Source organism: Carya illinoinensis, chromosome 2 (assembly GCF_018687715.1).
Source record: "Carya illinoinensis cultivar Pawnee chromosome 2, C.illinoinensisPawnee_v1, whole genome shotgun sequence".
NCBI classification, from domain to species: Eukaryota; Viridiplantae; Streptophyta; class Magnoliopsida; order Fagales; family Juglandaceae; genus Carya; species Carya illinoinensis.
Window position 1 is genome coordinate 25,737,952 of NC_056753.1, and position 27,049 is coordinate 25,765,000.

Sequence of the window (27,049 nt, forward strand, 5' to 3'; positions counted from 1 at the left end):
TTTTTATTTTTATTTATTTATAATTATACAGAAAAAAATATTTCAAAAAAAAAAATCTTATATCAAATATTTCTAGTTAACATATGATTTATTATTTTTATTATTCTATTTAAATATAATATATATTTAAATATTAAGATAAAATTATAAAATAATAAATTTTATATTTATTAACTATAAATACACAGTGTAAGGTTTACATATAAATTAAATTTGTTCGAAATGCAATGCAGCTTGATAATTAAAAATAAAATTTTCCACATAATTTTCCTATCAGAGCAATCATGCGTAGTCGCGTGACGTGTACGAAATGCGCTAGGAAATTTCTTTCTTTCACCTATAAATAAAGACTAAGATCGAATATAAACATTATTTTAATTCATCTCAACTTTTATTTTTCTAAGTTAATTTATGTCACTTATATCGTTTTATTATTAAAACATTTTAAAAATTTCATAAAAAATATCATAAATAATTTAATTTTTTAAAATATCAAAACAATAATAATATTAATATTTTATTCAACTTTTATCTTTAATCTAAAATTATCTTATCTCATCTCACTTTCTAAACCTCACCTAAAAATTATTGACTTATTTATTTTTAAGATGAGATGATATGAGTTGTGATAAAAGTGAAAAGTTGAATAAAATATTATTAGAATATATTTTTTAATATTATTTTTATTTTATAATTTAAAAATATTAAATTTTTTATTTTATTTTATATTAAAATTTAAAAAATTATATTAATTAGATTAGAAGTTTTATGAAAATGAACGTGACCTATGAAATTAAATGCATTATTCGTAAAGCAAGTAATTAATTAAAGAATAATAATATTTTTAATCGTGGATTGTGTAAATATTTTATAATCTATTTGAAAAAATTTTTAAATATAAAACTCATTTGAAAAGATATTAAAAAGTCGGTACAATCATTCACCATGACGTGGCAAAATACCACCGGTCTTCAATGTCGAGAGAGTTTGGATGCATCCACAGCCGATAATAAACTCCTTCATAGCCACAGGACCTTGCGGCTTGAGCAAGTGGCTCGACATATCTGAGAAACAAGCGACCAGAAAATAGAAAAAATTACCCTCCGGTAGGCCCCACTGTAACGTCAAAAAGTTCCTCTCCAGTCCTCGTCGACAGTCCCTCAAGAATCATCGCCCAAAAGTGGGCCACACACATCACGTGGCCCTTCTTAAGCTCATCGGATACTGAAAGTCATGGGGATCTTAAAGTTACTGGAATGCCCTCGATTCTTTTCCTATAAAAGGCTACCCGCCTTCCCTGATCTCCTATAATGATCTCATTGTCGGAGCTTGAACTTTATTAAAAGAGGAGTACTTTCTGGCGAGTTAGAGAGAGAATTTTCTCGTTGGAGATGTTGGGGGTTTTCAGTAGCTCGATCGTTTCTCCGCCGGAAGAACTTGTGGCCGCCGGCTGCAGGACTCCTTCCCCGAAGACAACGTCGGCGGCGCTTCTGAACCGGTTCGAACAGACCAATGCCTCCGCGGTTTCCGTACACGTCGGAGACCACGTCCAGTTGGCCTACACTCACCACAAGGAGTCACCGTTACTGCCCAGGTAATTTTTTCTTTTAAATAACTTCCAAAAATAAAAAAGAAAACGAAAACTAAAAGGGAAGAATTGGCCTGAGTCACTGTGGGGACGTCGTTTCGTATTACGGTATTATGGTACCGTAGTCTGAGTTGAGAACAATCGAAGGGAAATGCTCCACCAGGCGGAGTTAACCGGGCTGCCTTTGTTACGAGTCAAAATCATATATTTCAATTCAGCCTAATTTTAATTTTAAGTTGAATTTAACACTAAACATCAAAATTTTAAATTATTAAATGCATCTTAATCCAAAACCGGTAGAACTAGTAACCTTTACCTCTTTATACGCAACTCTAATAACTTTTTTTAAGATTTTATAAATACATATAAATTCGTTTAAACATTTTAATATATTTAATTTTAAGTGAGTTTTATAAAATTTATTCTATTATTTTAATTTATTACTATTTATAAAAATTTTAAGTTATCTTCAATCAATTAAATATCTAAATGTGACCGTACTAAAAATATCAGCGTTACCAAGTAATCTCGACCGCATTTTGATAACGGACGGATCAGGATCTGACTCTTCGGAACATTATCTTAGTTGATAATAGTTAAAAGGTTCGTTTGGAGAATCCGGAGTAACAAGATGAGTTAAAATGTTTTATCAAATTCTAAAAATTGAGATATATTTTTTATTAATTTAACTATTAATAAATTAAAAACTTATTTAAATATAAAAATATAAAAATTAGTTTGAATATAATTTTTATTTTAAAATTTATAAAAATTATATTAATATAATTTTTATGTTTAGATAATAATTAGATAAAAAAATTAAAAATTAAAAAATATTTTATATTTTATTGATATTTTAAAATTAAATTAAATTTTTCGGAAAATATTGTTTGTAATCTCCTCTAAGGTGGTGTAGCCTCATTCATTAAAAATTAAAGGAAAATATTAGTTGAGTTCTTTAAACTTATCTTTTATTTTAATTTTTTTAACTTAATAATTAAAAAATGATTAGTAATAAAATTATATATTTTTTAATTTTCTTAATGAATAAGAATGTTAAAAAAATTAAAAGAAAGGGAACAAAAATTTAAAAGGGAATGATAAAGTGGTAGCCACAAATAAGATAAGATGTTATGTTATTTTTTGATAAAATATTTTTTTTTATAATTTGAACATACATATATAGTACAAATAATTATTCAAATTCTCATATCGATTTTGTTTTTACAAAATTTTCAGTTTGTTTAGTTGTTAAAAATTGGAGATACGATATAATTTATCAAATCGAATTCTAAATTTATTTAAAAAAGCTAATGTTATTTTCTCAATTTTTATAATTTTTTTTATCATTTTATGAGTGATTATTTATTATATTTTATTTATAAATTTATTATTTAATTTTATATTATAAAATAATAATAAAATAAATAATGAATAGATTTTTTTTTTTTTTTTTTAAATACTCAATAAATGTATAAATGATTAACATGAAAGTGGAAGTGTATTGACAAATATTTCAATTTCAATCTCGGATGATATTACAAATTTCTTGAAATCCCGTTTTTAAAAATTGATCGATTTTTTTAATAGCGTAATAAGCAGTTATAAACTTTTTGTTTGATAGTATTTTATGAGATATGATTTTTTTTATATTTTGCTTATTGATAGTGAAAAAATTCTCCTTAAAGTTTTATAATATTTTTTATTTATAATATTTGCAAGCTTGTCTTAAAAAAAAAAAAAAAATTAAGATGAAAGTGTTTGATGGGATAATAAGGTAAGATGAAAATTAAAAATTTTTGAATAAAATATTAGTTTTTAATAAAATAATAATAATAATCCAAACCGCTTGCTACAAATTCTAAGGAGTAGTAGACTAGTTGTATTGGACACGTGTCGTTTAGTCCGGTTGTCATGATTTTACAATGGTATGAGTGGGTGCTTATCCCTATGGCCTAGGGATGCGACCTAGTGCTCCACGCAAAGTTGCCAGGTGTTAAATAAATAACATTTTTTTGGTATCTGGGTAGTCCGTGAGCATGGCAAATTAGGTGATTAGTGTCCAACAGTTGGATGATTGTTAACGTGTGTTGACGGTGTACGTATGGATGTGATTGTGGTCCAATTGGTTCAATCCAAACTCACTTTTGGGCTAGCTGAGTGTATGCCACGTGTGTAAAAATAAAGCTATTTATACACATTTTATAATACATTTCATACATGTTATAAAATAAAGATATTTTTATAAAATATTTACAAATATATCACTCATTTTAAAGCATTGTTGTGTAAAGTATGGTAAAAAATAACGTATGTTTATCATTTTTCTTTACAAATTCCACTTGTTCACACATCAGATATGTGGAGAGGATATAAATATTTTATGGCAAATATTAGATTTTAGGAAAATATTCAGTTCATAAAGTAGATGTACGTATCAATGATATTAAATAAAAAAATTTATTTATTATCTCTTACACCATATTAATATGTAATTTGTTATATTATTTAAATAATATAAAGTTCACACATTATTTAAAATAGTTAATTATTTCCGTGAGATCTAGTTCCTAATTAATATGATTACATGCATGTAGCTAATAATTAAATGTGGTAAAAACCAGGAAAGATATGATAATGGGCACAAAGACACTTGCAAGTTACAACCCACATTTCTCAATCTTTTTGTTGGGGAATTATTGTGGGGTCCATCTAGATACTAGAGTTTATTGGTTAAGTTGTGGGGTACGGTGGAGTTGGGTGGCATCGTAATGGCTATATCACTTCGCCATCATTGCTCCTTTGGAATCTACTGGATAAGGTAGTTGAGAAACAGATAAGGATTGCCAAAACTCTGAGATGCCGCCCCAAAATGAAACCTCAACCTGGGGATGGAGATCCCTTGCCATTGTTTCGCAGCTTTTTGTTATTATTTTTTGATAGGATTGTCGGAGTAGTAGTTGCTATTTAGGGATCTGATTAATTAAATAGGGCAGATTCATTTTAACTCGTAAACCCTATATGTGACAACAAACTTATCAAAAAGATAATGAATCGAGGTTGTGGAGATTGATCCGTTTAATTCAAGAGAGAGAGATGGGATGACTCGTGTACATGCAACCCATTTAATCTAAAGAATGATTCGTAGATGATCAATATTAAACTTGACATGCCTTTCATGAGTTTGACATGAAAATATGAAATGTTAGCTTTCGTTTCCTGGAGGTGTCGTGAAAGAGAGATGTTGGTCAATGAAACGCATTGTTTGCGTTGATTTTAGAATACACACTGTTTGCATTGATCCGTGGAAACGAATTCATGGCCAATGTTTTTTAATTTTTGGTTCTGTTCTTGTTCATAACTTGGGTGGAATTTTTTTTTTTTTTTTGGTATATGCATTGTGATGACGAATCGGCAATTGGAAGCTCAAGGGCTAGTTGAACAAATTGCCTCATTGGTTTATTTAAGGTTCATGCCAAACTTGATAGGAATCTTAGTACTGCTTCTATATGAATGGATAATTGCAGGTCATTTGCCGTTAAGGATGATATATTCTGCTTGTTCGAGGGAGCCCTAGATAATTTGGGAAGTTTGAGGCAGCAATATGGGCTTGCCAAGTCTGCGAACGAGGTGATTTTGGTCATTGAGGCTTACAAGGCACTCCGCGACCGTGCACCCTATCCTGCAAGCCATGTTGTTGGCCACCTTAGCGGGAGTTTCGCTTTCGTAGTCTTTGACAAGTCTACCTCCACCCTCTTTGTTGCCTCTGTAAGTTTAGCCCACCTACCCAAAACTGCCTTAGAAAAAAGGCTAGTTGCTGTGATTTGTTTCTAACAGCAGTTGTTGTGTTGGTGTAATTGTACGTACAGGACCAATACGGTAAGGTTCCTCTGTATTGGGGAATCACTGCTGATGGATACGTGGCCTTTGCTGACGATGCAGAATTGCTTAAAGGTGCTTGTGGCAAGTCACTTGCTTCTTTCCCTCAAGGTGGGTGAAAACTGAATACTGTAGACAGTCTGTGTATATTTAAAATTCATATATACATGAACAACAAACCTTCACTCTTTACTGGCACCAGCTTCGGTCCAGTTCTAATAATCCGTCTGATGTGAGACGTGTCCAGTAATAGAACACAAGAGACACTTGTTCCACATAAAAAACAGGAACTAGACCCAAACCTGATCCCTCTTTATTATTGTAGTTTACTTCATTTGGTTGACAATTCTTGCTGGGATTGTATAGGATGTTTCTTCTCCACCACAGTAGGAGAACTGAGGAGCTTTGAGAACCCTAAGAACAAGATCACTGCGGTACCTGCCACTGATGAAGAGATATGGGGTGCAACATTCAAGGTATAAAATTACTACTCTACTCCAATGAATGTATTCTCCGCCACTGGTTTGTTGTTTGTTGATATGGAAGTACCAAAAGGAGACTGTTTGTAAGCCAAGATTTAAAGTGTGTACCAGAAAAAGGAGTTTTGATTGGAATTCACGTAGCCACCACATATTTTTCAAATCATGCTGTATTGATTTGTCAATTTGGCGGTATGCTGAAATTTCAGGTGGAAGGGCCAGCAGTTCTTGCATCCACAGAGTAGAAGATGTTCCTTTCTCCGAGGGACAGACAAAATCTACATCCATTTGGGGGCTGGGAGATGGATTTTACAGGGCAAATCATCCATGAGGATGAGGGGCCATGTAAAAATAATACCTACCTGAACGAGTCAGTGATATGTGGTGGGAATGGCTCTTCTTCTTTCTTTTTTTTTTTTTTTTCTTGGTAGTTTTGGCCTTTTTTAAAGTTATCCTGTAGCTTTGTACTGTAGCTCCTAATCTCAATCAATGTACAGCTGTGCTTTCTAGTCCATATAATGTAATGTAATGGTTTGTCTGTCTGTGGTTCATGGATGTCATTCTGATAGCATTTATTTTTGTATCTTTTTGTCGGAAACGACAAAGTCCATAAACAATATCTAGATTCCAGCCAACATGCACGTAATATTTGGATTGGGATTTCCTAGGCCCATAATGTGGTCCAATGTATGAGACAAGCTTGGAAGGCCCAGCAGCGAATATCAAACAAAAATCAGCATACCTCATTCGTCAACACTCCAAACCAACAAATCATCTATTCTAAGACGGTTAGTATCATTTTTGTTTTATAAAAGAGTTACAAAATCTTTTGACAAGTTGACCAGAAAAAACCCTCAACATGGGCGTATGTCTTCTTCACGTAGACTAAAAAACCTCAACATTGCTTGACTCGCATCTTGTTTTTTGCCCATTTTGTATTTATCCAAATTAAAGACCCATTTAGAACCAAACACATTACATATTTAAGGAAATTCAACTGAGCCTCTAGGCACAGCTAATCTATCAACCATATTTTATCCATTAACTAGTTTTCAAGTCACGTCAACAGCTTAAGGTTCACAAAAAGACTTTATAAAAGGAAAGGTGATCAACACTATTTTAGAGTAATGATTGATACTTTTGTGCAATCATGCTTTTTAAACTAAGGATGGTGCGCCGCCCAACACTTACCATTGGGGAGCACCGCTAGTACAGATATTTTTATTATTATTTTTTGTTGTAAATATTTTTTTAACAATTTTGATTATTAAGAAAAAAATAAATTTTTTTACTAATAATCAATTATTTAACTATTTAATAAAAATAAATAAAATACATGAACAGTAAGATTGAGAGGTAAGTTTGAGAGGTTTCGCTAACATTTTTCTTAAATTAAATATATTTCGTGAAATGATGATACTTTTATAAATTATTTTACAAAAATGATCTTATACTAGCTATTTTTTTAAAGAGAATATTATCCAATAGTTTATCCTAATGCTATCAATTTCATAAATAATTAAATAAATGAAAAGAGAGAGAGAGAGAGAAATAATATATAAAGAATTAGAAAGAAATGATATACGTCTTTTAAGTAGAAATTTTCGAGAGTAGAATACTTACCATTGTTGTCATCTTATTTGCTTGAGATCAAGAACGACACATTTTCAATGAGTTATGTATTTTAAATATCTAAAGAAAATAAGTGAAGTTTTTTCAAAAATATTTTTGCTACACTAGCAACCCAAATATAAATTGAAAATATTCATAAATGCATGTATTTTATATATATATATATATATATTAATTTCTCTATCCCTCTCCTTTTCTTATTATATAGAGTTTTATTACATACAAATAAAGTTATATATTAATCTATGTATCAATACTCATTTATATTTAAAATTTAAATTAGTACTATTTTTAATTAAATCTACTTTTTTACTAATTATATTAAATTAATACATATATTAATATATAATTATACTTACAATTATATTAATACACGATTAATACTTAACTTTACTTATACGTAACAAAACTTCATTCTCATCATATATCTCCACCTACTAAAATAAAATATTTTTCGAAATATTTTTGTTTCTATTCCACATATATCTCAACGGGACGGGTGGAGTGGTCAATAATTTAAATGGAGGGGGCAAAATAGCCAGATTTGGAAAAGGTCAAACGGAACGGTAAGTTATAGTTGGAGGAATCAAACTCGCGCTTTTTGAAATGATAAGAGAGAGAGAGAGAGAGAGAGAGAGAGAGGGGGGGGGGAGAGAGAGATAGTGCGGAGAAGAGTAGGGAGTCGGGACCCGGGACCCGGGACCTCCGAGAGACAGCAGTACCTAAAGTCAATCTTCTTCCACTACCTCAACTCCACTTCTCTTTTGGGGGTTTCAGCTGCCATTGAGAAGATCCGGAGCCCGGGAGCCGGTGGAAACCTGGACCAATAAAACGCAGCGACTCAGGTGTACCCTTTTTTTTATTCTCAGATATTTAGTTTTGTTTTTGTGCGCTACCTATTTGTTGGGTGATAGATCATCGTGTTTTCTTTTCGATGATCGAGTATGATTTGTGTATAATCTCTTCGTTTAAATTTGTCTGCTCAGTTTCGGTCAGGCTTGGTGTTGTAGATGGTAGTTGGATTGTAAGTTAGGGTTTCGGAAAAACCATGAATTCACCTTTTTAACGGTTTAGTACGATGATGTTCTTGTTGTTGTCGTAACAAGTTGATACGATATCCTGTTGTGGTTTTCTAGTTAATTTTTTTTTTTGTTGGTGGTTCGATTCTTCTTCTTCTTCTTAAGAAAAATAATTTCCTCAGGACAGCTAATTTTGTCATATATACTCTCAAATTTCTACTTCCGTTATCCATTTAGATTGTTCACAGATGTCGATGTAAAAGTTTCATGCTAGTGTTATTTCCCACTTCAGACTGAACCTAATCTCATAGAGCTTCGGTATGGGAACTTATCTATTTGTGGCTGTCAGCTATCTGGGTGAGATCTATGGCTATTTGGAATAAAGTTATTAGGAATGAAGATCGGAAAGAGCATGACTTACTTGATCCAAATGGCTTGTGCTGGTCTCCAGTTTTTCAGCAATTCCCAGGGCACAACTAGTTTAAGATCTCGGATTAGAAAGTAGTTTTGGTGGCTGGGTTCGTGTATTGGGATTTACTTCTTAGTGTGAGTCTTAAGGGCCTGCCTTGGCGACGTTCCACATCATCAAAAAGGAGAGAGAGAGAGAGATTATACCTAATTCCAAACGCTTTAAAGATTTCTTTTGCATTGATTTGTTTTAAGATTAGGTAATTCAAAGGGATAACCCCTAGGGGTTGACTTAAGTGGTAAAGATCTTGGTCTTGGAGGTATCATCCCCTCAGGTGTAAGTTTTAGATCCTTGTGTGCAAACAATTTCTAAAGTCATGTCTCATCGGTGAAAAGCCAATGATTTTCTTGGATCCATGTGATGCGGGCACATAAAACGAGTCCAGGGTTTAACCGGATAAAAGACATGTTGCATTTTACGGTTTCGAGGTTCCTTGTCATTAAAAAAAAAAAAAAAAAAAATGGTAATGCATGGGGCTGGAGTACCAGAGGTATTGTTCTATAACAATTTGGAGGGTCAACAGCTTATGCTGTTTTTCTCAAGCTTACATTTTTTGTGTGGCAACTTTGGACAGAAAATTATTAACTGCCTTATATCTTTCTAATTCTTGTCTTTTCTGGGTCCTAATTTATACTTAGCATCAGAAGTGGTAGCATAAAGAATTTCCTCCAGGCAAACCTAAGCTAGTATGGATCAATTAGGGCATGGACAGCCCCCAGCAATTGGGGTGGTTGGTAGTGCAGCTCAAGTGTCATATGCCCTCAATCCATACGAATCTAACCAAATGATTGGGGCCTCCCAACCGGGATCGGTGGGAGCCATGCAGTCTCCTAGTCAAGCAGCAGGTCTCTCTGCCTCTTCAGCTCAGCTTGCACAAAACCAACTTGCTTATCAGCATATCCATCACCAACAGCAACAGCAACTGCAGCAACAACTCCAAAATTTTTGGGCAACTCAGTACCAAGAGATTGAGCAGGCCTCTGATTTCAAAAACCATAGCCTGCCATTGGCCAGAATTAAGAAGATTATGAAAGCTGATGAGGATGTAAGGATGATATCAGCTGAAGCTCCTGTCATATTTGCCAGGGCCTGTGAAATGTTCATTCTGGAGTTGACACTGCGATCTTGGAATCATACAGAGGAGAACAAAAGGAGGACACTCCAGAAAAATGACATTGCAGCAGCAATTACAAGGACTGACATATTTGATTTTTTGGTCGATATTGTCCCAAGGGAGGATTTAAAAGATGAAGTTCTTGCATCCATCCCTAGAGGCAATGCTCCTGTTGGAGGCGATGGTCTTCCCTGCTATTATGTGCCACCTCCGCATGCCCAACCGGTTGGTGCTCCAGGGATGATCATGGGGAGGCCTGTAATGGATCAAGCTCTTTACGGCCAACAGATGCGCCCTTACATGACTCAGACGATGTGGCCACATATGCAACAGGAGCAGCCGCCTTCAGATTCTTGAATGAGAGGAATAGCTGACTGATACTTTGTGGGTCTAATTTGAAAATCAGAAGTGCTCATGTTTCGCGCAGTTCAAGTTAATTGCATGCTTTTCTTGATATGTAGCTATTACGGTTAAAACTTAAAAGTGCTTGTTTTTGGTTATTTGACACATCTTTCCTCATCGTGTACTTGGATAATTGGATTCCATAGATTCTCTCATTCGGTATGTGAAATATAAAGTTATTCTCGAGCATGACATAATCTATATGCTCTTTACACATCCTTTTCTTCAACACGGTGCTCCCATCTTAATTCAATTACAATGTTTATTCTCTTCAAAGGGTTTTTCTTTGAAGAGGTGAAACATTGTAACTCAATGAAGATGTCCCCGTTGACTTGAGAGATTGCACCAAGAAGACTACTCTCAAAACCTGCAACCGACAATCAAATCAGATGCTAGGAACATGCGAAATTCTTGGCCTTATCTGCAGTCGGAGCTGCACAGCACAAACCTATATATTAATGGATCAGATGATGGTTGCCCATTTCAAACTACGTTTATAGGCTATTTGGCATCAAGCTAATAACTACGTTTGCTTCAAAGGCACTCCTTTTTTAACAAATGAATTTGTTTTTTCAGCACTTTAGTGTGTTTGAGTCCGCACAAGATACCAAATAGCTGTTCCTTAGAGCACTTTCTAGTAAAAGCTAGGGGAATATGGCCTAAAAACACACAATGTGCTAATGAACAGGAATCTCGTCTTGCTTGAATGGCATCTTTCGTTACTGTTTTTGCGAGTTAAATAAGGCCCGATTGTTTAGATGGTGAAGACAGTTTCCTCAAAATTATGTTTGTGTGTTTAAATATGAAGAAAAGATCATGAGAATGACTATTGCATTAATAAAATGGACCGACCCATGGAAAAAGTAACCCCTCTTTAAGTATCTCAATTTTCTATACAGTACGATACCTCTTCAACACTGCAAGAGGGAAAAAAAAAAGGACAAATATGGGGGGAGAGCAGGACATGTTATCCTTACAAGGTGTATTACACAGTAGGAGCCAGAGAGAAGGGTTGTTGTTGGGGGGGGGGGTTGGGGGCAGCCGGCGGACTAGAAAGTAGGTTCAGCCCAGGAATCTCTCCTAAGGGCCACCCTGTGAACTCCGGACTATGAAACAACAACATCAACAGGCAGGACATATATCCTCCAAACTGCAAGAACAGATAAGCTTAGATTAGAGTCTTGCTCTCCACTTAAAAATCATTCTCAGAGGAGCCAATACCTTGTCCCCAAGCACTCGATGATATCACTAGTGAGGGTAGATCTTTTCTTATTCTGAAAAGCAAGTGATGCCGCCTTCCTCATCAAAGCAGACCCAGCAATGCACCCCAATATTGTTGGATTAATTTTGCTGAAACAATTCACATATATAAGGAAAAGCCAAATTTGAATGAGGTAAAGATTAACAAGAACTGAGAATTAATAACTGTAAGCACAACTATATTGTAGCAATATATATATTAAACTGCAAACCTGATACTCGTACCCCCTTCTGCAGTTGAAAGGTGTTGACGGGCCCATGATAAAAATACTGCAACACTGGACCAACATAAAGGAAATATCTGTTATTAAAAGCTGACTCGGTTTTTGTCACCTCTCAAAGTATGACTACTACATACAGATGCAAAAGTATGTCTCATTCGTAATCTCATGAATCAACTTCAATTTTCTTTACAAGACCCAAATAGGGTGTTTCCGAAAGGCATAATGTTAATAGTTTTAAGTGTGGAAGTTGAAAGACATTAAGAAGCCAAAAAAACACAAACGCAGGGGCCATGATCGGGCTATTGGAACCACTTGGAGTTGGAAAACAATCAGAGTTCAATATGGCAGCAAACTTCGCACACTCATTGGTGTGAAAATATGAGACTTCGTTTGGCATGGGGACGGGAAGCCATATAAAGCACTCCACTCAACTACCACTTGTTCCAATATTGGAAACAATCCAGCATCAGCAAAAATTCTCTCTATATTTGTTGAGATTATAGATAGTCACTTGCCTTCCAGAAAGTATATCACCCTGGCCACCACAGCGTCTTGGAGAACCATAGACGCTAACTGATTTTACTGCAAAGATCATCAATTAGTATAATCAAACCAAATTCCATAACTGCACTCATAAAGTAGTAGTAGCAATGCGTCAATAACCAAAGTTGCCTGACAAAGGATGTCAGACTACTTCACTTTGGTTCACAAAGTGGGCCCAAGTCATGGGACATGCAAATTTCTCAAATTTATATCTAAAGTGATGCCATATGCAAAAGTTCGAATAATGATGAAACAGTTGTTAGACAATATTCTCCAAAAGATCTTTAAAAATACCAAAATTACCTAGCCCAGTGGTCCTCATGCTTGCTCTTTTTTTTATTAGTTACTTTCTTACTAGGGTTCTTCTGAAACATTTTTCCCCTTGTTAGTTTGCCTTTTTTTAAAAAAGATTTCCTCATGACACGCCCTCTTTTCAATGAGCGAGGATTGTATAGGTGGGCTCCTCTTGCTTTTACTTGGCCATCTTTTCTTAACAATTTGCAACTAATAAAACAGTGGGATTAACATTTCTTACTTCAGTCTTATTTAGATTAGTTTCTTCTCTTTCTTTGTTTTCTAGGCAATTGATTATAGGTAGGTGATCACCAAGAAAACTAAAACCTTCAATTTTTTTTTTTTGATAAGTAAACGGTGAAAAACCTTCAATTTTTTCACATGTATTTACTTTTTTTCCCCCCTTTTTGGCATACCTTAAAATAAGATTAAAGAAATCTGATTATAACACAGAAGTTGATCCAAGCTGCTCTATGGTTTGCCCTAGTTGACCAATTAGACTGTTGGCTAAACTCGGGTTTTTAAAATTGAGATTTAATATTAACTTACATGATGGACATGTATCTGGATTACAAGACCAATGCTGCTAGGAACTAATCACGGGAAGAACTATAATCACTAAATCCCTAAACTTGAAAAATGTACCATCACAGTCCCTATCCTATATTACAAGTTTTGCAGGCAAGTAATATATTTGTGGTTTCACCTATATATATATATATATATATTTGTGGTTTCACATCTACTGCACTGCCATTTTTGACCATCTATGATTCCCAAGGACTAAACAACATTTCAAACTCATGCGTAGTATGATGTACTTCACAAAAAGTACCATATACTATTGAAGATTAAAGTTAGCAAATTAATATACCAAACAAATGAAAATACAATATCACAAAATCATCTAATTCAATACCTGTCTCACCATCACTAATGAGGTCAGATTTTCCTTTCTGTAGGATGGTTACACCACCAACCCTGACAAAGAAGGTATAAACTTTAGTAAGCTTTCTTAGACTAATGAATTCAGACAGAAGAAAAATGTATATACCCACCCGAATAAAATTTCAAGGTTATATATAGTTCCCAAGAGAGGTAAAAGAAGTTAGCATGAAGTGGAAAGGAAATTGTGCAAAGGGTGCACCATAAATTGTGCTAAGTGACACTAGCCTACATCCATTTTTAATCCATTTTTTCCATTAAACAGATGGTTCGAGATGATGGAACAATAACTCTCGGCTGTCCACAACGTTCTAAGTTCCATAGTTGCAGAAATACTGAGATAAGACCAAACAAAAGTTCAATTCAATCAACGGAATTGATCTGCTGATGCAACCATTGCATCGTAATCATCTAAAGAGTGCAGCTGTGCTGCTAATGAATCTATGAGGAGGCAACCCCTTCTCCACCTACTTCCATTCATTTAACTTGTATGAACAGTTGCAAGGAATGGAAGCTTTCCATGTAGCAAAAAGCCCTAGTGGCATCCCCCAACCTCTCTGTATGTGAATGCGTTTATGAGTGAGTGTAAGACTTTGTATGTTATGCAGGAGCAAAACATCTCTATACCCCCATAGCTAAAAAGAATTCAGAAGATAACTTTACCCTTTGGCTAGAGCTAGTAATTGCTCATGAGAGTCTTGCTCATTAACTTCACAATTCAGCACTTTCTGAATGAGGCGCTTATATTCATTTACATTTGGGGTAAGGACAGCCAAGGGATAACCACTAACAAGATCGAGACTGTTTGTAACAAGAAAAAGTCCATCCTGGAAAAGACCCATATTTTCAGGTGAAAGGCCAAACACATGCCATGCTGTAAAAGATACAAGTAGAAATAGACCTGTAAATTACATACCCCATCTATAACAATTGGGACGTTGGACTGTCTTGCATGCTTCAAGATTTTGCTAACACAGTCCTGGAAATAATGTGTCAGAGAAGATTTTAGGATGGCATTCGACAGAGAGCACTGTATATTAAGAAGGTTGGTAATGTACGACTGAATGCGAGAAAGAAAGTAAATGTGAAAAGTTTCCCCCATCACAACCCTGAGTATATTGTATAAAAATCAAAGAAATGTGCCCCACACTGAATCAAAAGAGATCTGGTAACACATCTATGTCATAAGTTAATGCTGTGCAACTTCATAGCTTAAGTTGATGTTCTCAAGTGAACTTTAGACTCAACAAACCACATAAAGATTCAATTAAAACACACCAGAAGAAATGGGTCCCTTCCAAGGCCTGGACCAACAACAAGGCAGTCGAATCTTTCCATCCACTTATCGACCTCAGCAAGAATCTTGCCGGATATGGATAGCTTGTCCTGATCCCTGAAAACATTCTTTTAAGAAAATCATTATCCTACACAATGAAAAAGTTTTCAGGTTCCAAGGGAGAAGCAGACTTGAATATAAAAGTGCAAAAACTCGCCTAACACTGTAGGATTCTTCTAGAACAGGATGCACAATCAATTCAGGACTGTAGCTTTTTATGACTGGAGCGGCATCTTTTGTACAGAAAACATGAGACAAATCAGCACCCTGTAAGGAAAGAGGGTAACTAAAACCATTCAACTAATAGATCCTTAATAAATAAAAATGACAAAGACCTTTGAAAAAAAAAGAAATGGGAATTTTAATAGGTTGTATGCTTGAATTGAAACTAGCTAGAGATAAAGAAAAAATCAAGAAAAATAAGGCAGAGCACTAACAATTTTTAAAGCAGAAATAGCTGCAAAATATGGAGCACCTGTGTATTCACGACACCCGCCAATAACAGCTATCTTTCCTGATAGGACACGAAGAGTGATTGAAGGGATGAAAATTTTCATTGTCTTATACAATGACAAAAATGGATAAATACACTTTCTACTCTTCAACTAACACGTGTTTTACAATTTGCACTCTAAACTACCAAAACTGACACATTGCATTAAGTATTAACCTCCATTGGCTATCAAATAGTACTTGTGTCCAAGTCTGATAATTAATATGATGAAAAATAGGTAACATGGCACTTTGTGATTGTTGAATATTATCAGAAGGTGTGCAATGAACTATCAAGTTTGTGAAAAATAGGTAACATAAGACATCATGACAGTCGGATTTAATGAATGGTGCCAGTTAAACGATAATTTTGGGTCAAAGTGTAACACCTATTAATTGTTAAATGGAAAGTGCATTTTTCCAAAAGAAAAAGAACGAACAGATCATATTGAGTAACATAAACATGGCAAACAGAAGCCTCCCTTCATTTCAATTGTTGCCTTTATTATAAAATGTCACCATTCCACAACAATAATGATCATTTTCAAATAAAATAAACCTTCTGGAATAACAGGCCGCATGCTCCGCCACATTGGGGGATAAATTCTGGACATACTTTTATGGGACTTATAGGATTACCACAGTTTTCAGTTATAAATCACCGACTAAATTTAGCAGGTAGAGTTAACCTACCCATAAGATGTAGAATTAAAAAGAAAGAAGACAATAAGAGGAAGAGAAACTAAGAAAACTGGATCAGGCTATCTCACCAGCCATGCCTTTATGTTTATTGCGATCAAGGGTTGGAGTAATTGCTCGCAAAATGTGCTCAGCATCGGGTTCCAAGGAAGTCCCACTCAGTGCCTTAGTTCCTTGCATTCTTTTCTGATGTGTTTGATTGGTGCAACTCCCAAGAGACCTTATCAAGAACTGCTGTCTTCTGAAAATAGCCGAGGAAGCCAACATAAAATCTTTTTTGCTTCCCGAAAAGGCAAACTGACAGTTCATGCCACGTTTAACAATCATGAACCACTCGGCACAACTTTCTTCAACTGACAACAGAGAAAACACGATGAAATATCAGCATTGTCGATTTCACCGCATCATTGCATAACACGCTATCACTTTTTGTATTGTCACTATGACTTTTACTCACTTGAATAAATTATCACTTTGAGAACAAATTGGAAGCCAAGAAGAGCACTTAAATTGGAAATGTGTGAAAACGTAATGCAATTCACAGAGAACATAGAAAAGAATTAGGAACAATGCAAAATTAATCTTCAACAAGAAAAACAAAGGAAAAAACATATGTAGTCGTACCAGACCCCCATTACCAATTTTCCCCGGTGATGTTTGGCTAGCCACTAGGGGTTCCTTTTACTAAAACACAGACTAAAGGATGCTTAACGCAATATATGAACCGAAAAGTGAACAGGAATTAAAGTTAATTTAGCTGAGTTTTATTTGTGCTGAATAATTAACGCAGTACCCGAGCCGCGCTAAAATTATTGGAGCCAAGAATTAAAATCTACACGGAAATACTATAACGAAAATTTTCAGAAGAATTAGATCGAATTGTGCGCACCTTACGGATACGATACCGCGGTCCGCAGACGAAGAAGAAGAAGAAGAAAATGAGATGGTTTTCGGCCGTCAGAGTCGGTGACAGTGATATACGGATAACGATAGCCCCATTACCGAAGTCGAAGTCGAACTGGGCCTCGTAACTGAGCCCATTACTGAAAGGCTTTTTTTTAATAATATTATATATAATTATAAAATACATAAATATTGTATAACCGTTTTAAAAAAATTAAAATTTATTATTAAAAAATTAATTTTTTTATATAAACTTCGTATTACAACTACAAATATATTTGTTTTAATAATTTTAGAAATAGATTTTTAACATTTTTTTTAAGGTGAGGTTATTTTTTAACAAAAACTTATAAATAACTTGTCTATTTAAAATTTATATAATTTTTTTTTTTTTTTTTTTGGTGATGTTTTATAAATTGGGAGATTTCTACTACTTCGAACCTTATAATTTAGAATGGATTTCTCGTGCATACATGGAAGAATCTAGCATCATGGTTGAGATACCTATTTATCTGATAAGATGTCGTTGAGAATTTTGGCTTACATTCGATCTTGTTAAAGACTGAATGGACAAGAATAAAAAATTGATAATGAAATCAACTTAATTTTTTATTTATTTAAAATAATCTTATAAATTTACTGTTGATGTAAAAATTTTAACAGGAGGACATAAGACAAATTGATTGATGAGAGCGAGGGCCCCAAGCACAGAGACATTTGTCCGTTGGCAACTTGCATGAAGACGCCCGAGTTTCACATGAAGAACCAAAAGAGACCGGTACGAGTACTTTCTCCTGGACATTTCTACTCCTAGAATCTTTTATCTTTGTAAATATCCACTCAATCCAGTACCTGTTTATACGTGAGATTCGAGTCTTATTGTAGTTCTCTCAAATTAATTATTAATAAAATTTATTTTTTAATCTTTTATAAAAAATTAAACATATATCAATTACTTAATACATTTAAATATATATTTTAATTTATTTCATATATTTAAATATATTTTTATGGAATTTGTAAAATATGATTATTTACCGATTAAATCAAATCATTTAAATGACTTGAATTCAGTCTTTTTCGTCATGGAGATCACGAGGTACTTTATGGCCCATTTATTTATTTGGTTGGTTCACTAAATGTTTTGACGTGAACCATAAGTGTGGTAGCTAGTGTCAGTTCCCATTGTCACGATCTAGCCTGTCGAATTTCTAGCTCAAAACATTATTGTCTATTTATTTAGAGTGTTGTTTAGTCATAGCCCTGTTTATTTATTACTCTGTTTTATTATTTACTACTCCATTTTTTAGGGGCTTCATGCATTCAACACGAATTGTTCTGCTATTTATGCCTTTATTAATCTTATGCCCCATAGACAAATTAAACATGTGATTTTAACCCTCCTAGATATGAGGTATTGAGTTTTAAGACTACGTTTGGAACATAAAAATAGCTGAATTCATCTGATTTGAGTTCAAATTTAAACTTAGTTCAATATCCATATATATAACTCTCAAATTCATAAATATTACTCAACTTAGAACCTCTTTAAATATGAGATCCGCAATCTTTTTCAACTCAACACGTTTTAACCTGCGAGACCTATAATTTTTTTTAATTTTTTATAAATACATATAAACTCATCTTTGATGAGTCCCAAAAATATCACTCTACTATCTTAATTTATTACTATTTATAAAAAACTTAACTAAACTCATCTTAGTCCAACTCAATACTCAAACGTAATCTTATTCTCCTCATCAAAAGAGAAATTTTGAATTTGCAGTTCCTATTTAAGTTCTCTGAATAATAAAAATATGCTATATTAGGAAAGAAATGGACTTGCTATGTGGGCCGGGGGTCCAGAAATCTGAGAGAAGTTTTCGAGTATTTTCTTTAATATTTCATAGAACAGAAATTCTACGAGTATTTCTTTATAGTTTTGTTAACAAAATTGTTTTCTAAAATATTTAGTTACACTATGAAATGAGATGAGATACGATATTTTAAATATTAATAAATAAAATATTATTATAATATAATTTTTTAATATTAATTTTATATTAAAATTTAAAAAAATTAAATTATTTATTATATTTTATATAAGAATTTAAAAAAATTATAATAATAAGTTGAGATGAGATTTTTGATTTTTTTATAACCAATCCGGATATAAACCAACTTGAACCCTGAGCTTAAAAATAAAAAAGAAGAAAAATAAAATTGTGACAATAATATTTGCAAATCCATTCCATATCTGACTAGATTACAAGTTACGTAGGTGTAGAAAAGAGCAAAAGCAAGCGTCATACTCATGGACCTCAATGGTTAGGCTGTGTGTGGTCCATGACCATGAAACAAATCAGCTGAGCCATAAGGAAAGGTGGGTCGTTAAAGGAGTCGTGTATGATGGAGTATAGAGATTTCCTCTGAGTATTAGAAAATAGAATATAATATTAAAAATTTTAAAATGTTCATATGTTCCATAATATTGTTGGATAAAAATGATTGATGTTTTGTTTTATTTTTTTAATGTAAAAAAGAAATAAATTATTAGTTCTTATTTAGACGTTGAGTTGAGTTAAGATGAATTGAACTTTTTTATAAATAGTAGTGAATTAAAATAGTGAAGTGAGTTTCTTGAAATCTATTTAAGATGAGTTTAAATGTATTTATGAGAAGTTAAAAAATATTGTGAGTCCACGTATAAAAAAATGTTAAATTGAAAAAAATTACTAGTATTACGTGTAAATAAATTTTAAATTAAAATGAATTTAATAATTTAAAAACTGAATATTTAAATATTAAACTCAATTTAAATTTCAAACAGGGCATAGTTATTTTGTCATCATTACTATCGGGCAAAATAGCAGCATTCTTAAGAAATACATTGTCGTTAGAAATTTTTTTAATTGATGCAATTTTTTGATTCGTTATTTGGTTATATTGTCGGCATTCAATTTTGATGAAAAAATGCATCATCAAAATATAATATTTATTAAACATATAACATTATTTAAAACATATATTTATATTTTGTTAACAAAAAAAAAAGGACATTTATATAAAAATAAATATATTCAATCTAGTTTTTATACTTAGAAAAATGTAAGGATCCAAATGGAGTGATGGTTTGGAATGAGGATGGGTCAATTGCGATATTAGAAAGGGTAGTGTAGGAATTATTTTAATTTTATTTGAAAAATTGCTCTACAGCCGCACCCTAGTGGGTTACAGAAGGCCGGTTACAACTTCCGCGAGTCAAAAAGGAAAGAAATTAAATTAAATTAAATAAATAAAAATCCCACTCGACCGAATAATTAGATCTTTCTTCCACGTTCTCTCGTGGGACCATCCTAGCCGTTATCCACCGAACCTTTTTGTCTTTGTTTTCGTCGCTTTGATTTGAGCTGAGTTGAGCCACTCTCCACTCAACTCGACTCCCCAACCCCTACACTATTCTCAGTTCCATTTCCATACCCACCTCTCTCTCTCCCCCCCTCTCCCCTTCCTTCCTTTACTCTACTCTACTCTACCAAAACCATTCTCTTTTCCCCACTCTCGCTCGCTATCTCTCTCTGCATATGAATATGATGGTAAAGTAACCGAAAAAAGTAGAGGAACGAAAAGGAAAGTAGAAATAATTCCGCCATGAATGCTTCCTTGCTTACTTGACACCCATCTCTTTTTCTCTTTTTGAGTTGGCATTTATAGCGTAAACGATACTGACCGAACAAGCAAACCAGTTGAAGACATGGTTCAACTCCAGTATCAATGACTTCTTATATTGCTTTCATCCAACTCTTTTGGCCCAATTCGTCCCACAAAATTTGTCGTTTTCTGTCATCCGAATTTTATTTTTCCCACCAAGGAACAATACCCAGATTTGGAAATCTGCTCTTGAGCTCAAATGTCGGAGAAACCATCTGTGCCGGGCCTCGAAGCCATGCCAGTTTCTGAACTTTTCAAGAAATTTAAGCGCTTGAGACTGTTTGAGCCGTCCGTGGGTGTTCTCGGATTTGTCTGTATTACTGTCTTTGTGATTTGTTGCTTCTTCTACTTGGATCACAGAACTGTGGCGAAAGGGTTAATGTTTCCCGGCCAGTCGGGGAGGTTCAAGTGGTTGCAATATAAAGGGTCTGGTAAGGGCCCGAGCGTTGAGTTTCTTGATAAAAAGGGCGACGGCTGTGACGTATTTGTGGGGGATTGGGTGTGGGATGAGAACTATCCTTTGTATCAGTCCAAAGATTGCAGATTTCTAGATGAAGGATTCCGGTGCTCTGAGAATGGGAGACCTGATTTGTTTTACACCAAGTGGAGATGGCAGCCCAAATATTGTAACTTGCCCAGGTTCTTATCAAAACGTTACTTTACCTTTGCTTTCAGTACTGTAGCTACTGTTTGGTTGCTGAGAAAATAGGGAAAAGGGGGAAGAATTTTATTTTTCGGTGCTAAGACGGGAAAGATATTCTGTTCGATAATATTTAGGACTTGAGAGAACGAGGAATTAACACTCTCAGCAACTAGATGGTTGAATCATTCTTGTTGGATTTTTCAAATTGTATACTCCGTGAGGCTAGTGAAAAGGTTTTTGGATGATTTGAACTAAGCCTTTCGTACGTCGCAAAAAAGAACAGAAGCCACCAAACTTTGAAATCCGACTTCTCTATTAGCTTCCTCTATTTTCTTAACAACAGATGGACTCGATTATTTTACTGTTTCTCCTTCAGGGTCGGGCTAATTGTCAAACTTCTGTCTCTGAAAGTGAATTTGCCGGCAATGGATAGAAGACGTTACGAAAATACTTTAAACTGTACTTTAATATTTTATTCTCAGAGCAAGCGTTTAGACTATTGTAGTTGAGATAATTTGATTTACTATTGATAAATTGCCACTTATACCAAAAACTTGAGCTTATGTCATTTGGGGGATTTATCATTTTATCAGTTCTAAACTTACTTTTGGCTTAGTTTGTATTGCAGTTGTAGTAGACATATTTATCATCCAGAAGTAATCTAATGCTCTATGAAAGGGCAATACATTTAGTTTCACCATGGAAATAAATTTATTCTACGAGTGGAAATTCTGACAATGAACAAAAATGTTATATGGTTGAACTTCTTATGCCATTTTAGCCTATACTGTTCAATGTAGATTTCCTAGATTTGGAGCATTTCCTCTGTGTTGTAGCTTTGCCCCATGAGCCTTTGGATGGTGATAGTACCCGTCTTAGGCAACAAAGATAAATTCCATTACTTTTTTTAGATTGAATTTTTTTGCTCTATCTTGCTGTAAGGCATTTCTTTATGTTCATTCATTAATGCTTTACAAATTGTGACACTACATGGTTAACTATACGATACCCATTACCTTTTCATTTCTAATTCAGACGTCATTTTATTGTCTCTAAAACAGGTTTAATGCAAAATTGATGTTGGAAAAACTGCGAAACAAAAGGCTGGTGTTTGTTGGTGACTCAATTGGGAGAAACCAATGGGAGTCTCTCCTCTGCATGCTCTCATCTGCAGTTCTTAACAAGGATTCAATCTATGAAGTAAATGGCAGCCCGATTACAAAGCACAAGGGATTCCTGGTGTTCAAGTTTAAGGACTTCAACTGCACTGTGGAGTATTACAGGTCTCCATTTCTTGTATTGCAGAGCAGGCCCCCTGCCAGAGCTCCCCAACAGGTAAGGACAACCTTGAAATTGGATCAAATGGATTGGAATCATGTGACATGGAGAGAAGCGGATGTGTTGGTGTTAAACACAGGGCATTGGTGGAATTATGAGAAGACCACAAGAGGGTAACTTTAACCCTCTCTCTCACTCTCACTCTCTCTCTCTCTCTCTCTCTATATATATATATATATATCTTTTTTCTGTTTACAATATGTTGTTCGCATTAGGAATGACCTTTCCCCCCCTTCTTTCTTTCTTTTATTGTTTTTACTAAATTAGTTATGAACATGCAGTGGGCTGGTTTTGAACACAAGAAAAATTCATTGACGGATTTATAAAGGGCCAAGAAGCTTTTGAAAGTTAAATGGACGGCCTAATCGTTTCTTTTGAACTTTCTTTCCAAATAAGAGAATGAGGTGAAATTCATACCTAATCAACTGTTTCTTAGTTTATAGTGATATCTCCTATCCAAATTGGATGTTTATGAATGGCTTTTCTTTTCTTCTCCATTAGTTTAACCTTTTTGTTATGTTTGATACCACAATGAAAAAGTTGAGTTCTTGCTACACTTTCAAATGAAGTAATGTCCTTGTTGAACGAACAGCTGGGCCTTCATTATAAAATTTAAGCTAAAAAAAGAAGGTTTCAATCTTACTTATAATTCAATGGCAAAATGGACCCAAAATCCTATCATCTTAATTTTAATTGGAATGAGATTTTTCTATGTATGAGTTCACTCAATAGATCTCCGATGTGACTTTTGCACTTTATTAATTGTGAATGTGGGATTGAATACATTGTATGAAGGAGAAAGCTAATTGTTAGGTAGTGTGGCAGAGTCACTGGATGTTACCAGTGAGACAAGACATGTCTTAATCATGTTGTAGTTTTGAGCACCATTGGAACTCACTGAACTCATAATTCCTTTATTTATTATCTAGAGAAAAGATTAAAACAATCTTTTCTAAGGCCTTGGGCTTGGGGGTATGCTCCTCTCAGGTCTAAGGGATTTGCTTGGGTGCAAACAATTTCTAGGGACCATTGGACTGAGGGATTTTCTTCTTAAATTACCAGAAGTGCACTTGCAGGAAACTCCTTGCCAGTTGCGGATCTAGGAATTTTTCTGAGGGGGGGCCAAATTTTCTAGTGTGCGACACATTGAAATTTAAAATCATAAAAATATAAATATATATTAATTAGATCTCGATAATTTGTAATATACACGTAAAAATAAAATTCTAAAAATAAAACATTTTGATATATGTTTCAGGTTTTTGATGATAATATTTCATGAAATAATATTCATCTATTATTATTTTTATAATGAAATATTTAGAATTTATTTACTTCATATAAACTATCAAGTGATTTTTTAGAATGTCATATTTCATTCTAGTATGTATGTAAGCTAGTTTATTAAGTTTTATGTAAACTCTAGATATTTTCATGTCACATTAAGCATATAATGTTATAATAGATACCTTTAATAAGATTTTTCTTGCTCAATGAAGTCTAGAGGATAAAACCTTTAAACTATTTTCCATATAGATCATCAATCTTAAATGATTTTTCTTGTATTTTTACTTTGGATTCCAAATTAAGAAGCCTAATATTATACAACAAAAAACTTTGGAATCCATGTTAGTAAGTTTATTATTTCTCCTAAACTTAGTTTTAATTTAATTTTGGTGAGACCACAATCTTGAAAATGAATAATATATATGAATTATACAAAATTTTGAGACTATAGGAAAAAAATTTAAAAGATATTTCTAAGTATATTAAAATTTTATAGAATAAATATAGATTATAAATTTTTTTAGGGGGCCATTTTCTATATTTATAAAATTATGAATAAAAATTATGGTATTTTTTTTTTTAAATTTTGGGGGGGGGGGGGGGAGGGGGCAGATGCATGTGGTTCTGCCACTGCTCCTTGCTGAGGGCCTGTGCACCATTGGGACTCTGTTCTTGGACACACGTGCCAATTAAAAAAAAAATGAAAATTAAAAAGTCCACATATTTTGTTCAGGGGCTGTTACTTTCAGGACGGTCCAGTGGTGAAGATGGATATGAATGTAGAACATGCATATCAGAGGTCCATAGAGACTGTGTTGCACTGGATACACACTGAATTAAATTCAAGCAAGACCCAGGTTTTCTTTCGCACATATGCTCCTGTACATTTCAGGTTTGTTTCGTTACTTAAAACAGTTTAATCTCTCTAAAATTCTACATGTATTCTGTGTCTTTTTCATTTTTCTTGTGAAGTAATTTGTTATGCATCCTATTTGGGAGGTAAATTGCTATATTGTGCATTATACAGAGGAGGGGATTGGAGGACTGGGGGAAACTGTCACTTGGAGACACTTCCGGAGCTGGGATCCTCATTGGTTCCTTCTGATACTTGGGCACATTTCAAACTAGCCAATGATATATTATCAGCTCACTTAAACACATCACGAGTTATGAGATTTGATGTATTGAATGTAACTCATATGACTGCACGTAGAAAAGATGGGCATTCATCTTTATATTATCTGGGTCCGGATATAGGCCCTGCACCTGTCCATCGCCAGGATTGCAGTCATTGGTGTCTACCTGGAGTCCCTGATACATGGAATGAGCTACTCCATGCACTCCTCCTTAAGCATGAGGCTAATCGCTCCTGGAACTCAACATAGTATCAGATGCGTGTATGACTGGTGAAGAAAACTTCTTATTTATATGTAAAAAGGTGGACGTTTTATGCAATGGTAACTCAAGTTTCCAGAAAGAAACAAAAGAACTAAAGAAAACAGACACTTCGACAGTTACAAGAGTTTTGCGGGTCTAAGATTTTGGATTTTGATACGGAGATCAGATTACGAGGAGGATATCAGAATTTTAGTTGGATAAAAGAGTTCCAATTTAGGGCTCAGATGGTTGAGCAATGATTTCTTCAGACTTGACACTGTAAAGAAACATTCAGGGTATTTTCTTTTGCTTTTCTCAGGTGGCATAATTCTTTGGGGAAAGATATGTAATTTACAAAAAATTTGTTCATATGTTATTTACTTGTACCAATGACTCTTCGTTTGGTTACACAGTTCTGATAAGATGAAATGAAATATTTTGTTAAAAGTTAAATAAAATATTATTATAATATAATTTTTTAATATTAATTTTGTTTTAAAATTTAAAAAAGTTAAATTGTATATTATAATTTATATGAGAATTTGAAAAAATTGTAATAATTAGATGAAATTAGATAGTTTGATATTTGGTAACCAAAGAAGGGTTTGTCCAAATGAATCCATACAGTTCTAGTTCTGCTTATCAGAGAGAGGGGCAATGCACTACATTGATGAAATGTGTCCTTCAGTGCTCGGTTAGTACCTTTTTAAACTTCTGGTTTGAGAAAAAATTAAACCTAAAAACCATTAGCCTAGTTTGAATATAGAAATGGTTTCTTCTAATCTTATTATTATAATTTTTTTAAATTTTTATATAAAATATAATAAATAATTTAATTTTTTCTAATCTCAAAATAATAATATTATTAAAAAATAATATTATATTTAATTTTTAATTTTTATTTAAAATTTTTTCATTCCATCTCACTGTCTAAACTAGCCCTAGGGGGGTGGGTGGGTTAAGTATGTGTAGCATGATGTGTAGCTTAAGCCTTAAACTAGTATTATTGGTTCTACGAGAAGCGTTCACCCATGAGCTCATCACAAATTGACAATGACAATCTGTTTAATGGCCAACCTGACTCTTCCAGTTCCAGGATCCAGGGCATGTCCAAAGAACTAAGTGACAAAAATTGGCTATGATAAAACTTTAAAAGAAAATCCAATTTATATTCCATTTTGTTGACGCGACATTGACCATAATCATTCGATCAGCTCTTAGTTTATTTATTTTTTGAAAAAAAATAAAGGATTATTGAACGATATCACACAAATGGCACATCTAAGAGTTGATCCAATGAATTATTTGACTAATCTTTCTAAATAAGCTCTATTAATAATAATAATAATTATTATTATAATCTTGCATAATTTTTTTTTTTTCAAAAGGGTTTTTTTTTTTTTTTTTAATTTTGA

General features: G+C 33.6%; 4 protein-coding genes across 7 annotated transcripts; 3 read left to right on the top strand and 1 right to left on the bottom strand.

Annotated features, from left to right (window-relative positions):
• The first annotated feature begins 1,297 nt into the window (after nt 1–1,297).
• On the top strand, nt 1,298–6,506 carry LOC122300518 (stem-specific protein TSJT1). The gene is made up of 5 exons (XM_043111239.1): nt 1,298–1,594; nt 5,116–5,356; nt 5,458–5,578; nt 5,834–5,943; nt 6,156–6,506. The coding sequence occupies exons 1-5, from the start codon at nt 1,392–1,394 to the stop codon at nt 6,189–6,191; spliced, it is 711 nt and encodes a 236-aa protein (XP_042967173.1). The 5' UTR covers nt 1,298–1,391; the 3' UTR covers nt 6,192–6,506.
• Nucleotides 6,507–8,190: 1,684 nt separating this feature from the next.
• On the top strand, nt 8,191–10,796 carry LOC122300520 (nuclear transcription factor Y subunit C-3-like). 2 transcript variants are annotated; one of them, XM_043111243.1, is made up of 2 exons: nt 8,191–8,423; nt 9,705–10,796. In XM_043111243.1, the coding sequence occupies exon 2, from the start codon at nt 9,755–9,757 to the stop codon at nt 10,535–10,537; it is 783 nt and encodes a 260-aa protein (XP_042967177.1). In that variant the 5' UTR covers nt 8,191–8,423; nt 9,705–9,754; the 3' UTR covers nt 10,538–10,796. The 2 variants fall into 2 exon arrangements, with proteins under 2 accessions (XP_042967177.1, XP_042967178.1); XM_043111244.1 differs by having other exon boundaries at nt 9,711–10,796.
• A 603-nt stretch (nt 10,797–11,399) lies between these two features.
• On the bottom strand, nt 11,400–17,398 carry LOC122300519 (ATP-dependent (S)-NAD(P)H-hydrate dehydratase). 3 transcript variants are annotated; one of them, XM_043111242.1, is made up of 12 exons: nt 17,265–17,398; nt 16,447–16,728; nt 15,660–15,698; nt 15,342–15,417; nt 15,127–15,241; nt 14,765–14,827; nt 14,512–14,675; nt 13,823–13,884; nt 12,582–12,648; nt 12,055–12,120; nt 11,804–11,932; nt 11,400–11,732 (listed from the first exon to the last, which is right to left on the bottom strand). In XM_043111242.1, exons 2-12 carry the CDS (start codon nt 16,700–16,702, stop codon nt 11,705–11,707), a joined length of 1,065 nt encoding a protein of 354 aa, XP_042967176.1. In that variant the 5' UTR covers nt 16,703–16,728; nt 17,265–17,398; the 3' UTR covers nt 11,400–11,704. The 3 variants fall into 3 exon arrangements, with proteins under 3 accessions (XP_042967176.1, XP_042967174.1, XP_042967175.1); XM_043111240.1 differs by having other exon boundaries at nt 15,342–15,451; nt 15,622–15,698; XM_043111241.1 differs by having other exon boundaries at nt 15,342–15,451; nt 15,622–15,698; nt 17,169–17,265.
• Nucleotides 17,399–20,694: 3,296 nt separating this feature from the next.
• On the top strand, nt 20,695–26,024 carry LOC122300521 (protein trichome birefringence-like 10). The gene is made up of 4 exons (XM_043111245.1): nt 20,695–21,628; nt 22,694–23,083; nt 24,991–25,149; nt 25,285–26,024. Exons 1-4 carry the CDS (start codon nt 21,189–21,191, stop codon nt 25,640–25,642), a joined length of 1,347 nt encoding a protein of 448 aa, XP_042967179.1. The 5' UTR covers nt 20,695–21,188; the 3' UTR covers nt 25,643–26,024.
• The last annotated feature ends 1,025 nt before the right edge of the window (nt 26,025–27,049 follow it).

Excerpts from the sequence above, each read along its gene's own strand:
- LOC122300519 (XM_043111240.1), bottom strand. The coding sequence starts at position 16,702 with ATGATTGTTAAACGTGGCATGAACTGTCAGTTTGCCTTTTCGGGAAGC. Across the intron at positions 14,676-14,764 it reads TCCCAATTGTTATAGATGGG|GATGGACTTTTTCTTGTTAC; the intron begins GTATGTAATTTA and ends GGTCTTTTCCAG. Across the intron at positions 11,933-12,054 it reads GAAGGGGGTACGAGTATCAG|CAAAATTAATCCAACAATAT; the intron begins GTTTGCAGTTTA and ends GAATTGTTTCAG.
- LOC122300520 (XM_043111243.1), top strand. The coding sequence starts at position 9,755 with ATGGATCAATTAGGGCATGGACAGCCCCCAGCAATTGGGGTGGTTGGT.
- LOC122300521 (XM_043111245.1), top strand. The coding sequence starts at position 21,189 with ATGTCGGAGAAACCATCTGTGCCGGGCCTCGAAGCCATGCCAGTTTCT. Across the intron at positions 21,629-22,693 it reads AAATATTGTAACTTGCCCAG|GTTTAATGCAAAATTGATGT; the intron begins GTTCTTATCAAA and ends TCTCTAAAACAG. Across the intron at positions 25,150-25,284 it reads TATGCTCCTGTACATTTCAG|AGGAGGGGATTGGAGGACTG; the intron begins GTTTGTTTCGTT and ends TGCATTATACAG.
- LOC122300518 (XM_043111239.1), top strand. The coding sequence starts at position 1,392 with ATGTTGGGGGTTTTCAGTAGCTCGATCGTTTCTCCGCCGGAAGAACTT. Across the intron at positions 1,595-5,115 it reads GAGTCACCGTTACTGCCCAG|GTCATTTGCCGTTAAGGATG; the intron begins GTAATTTTTTCT and ends GGATAATTGCAG. Across the intron at positions 5,579-5,833 it reads ACTTGCTTCTTTCCCTCAAG|GATGTTTCTTCTCCACCACA; the intron begins GTGGGTGAAAAC and ends GGGATTGTATAG.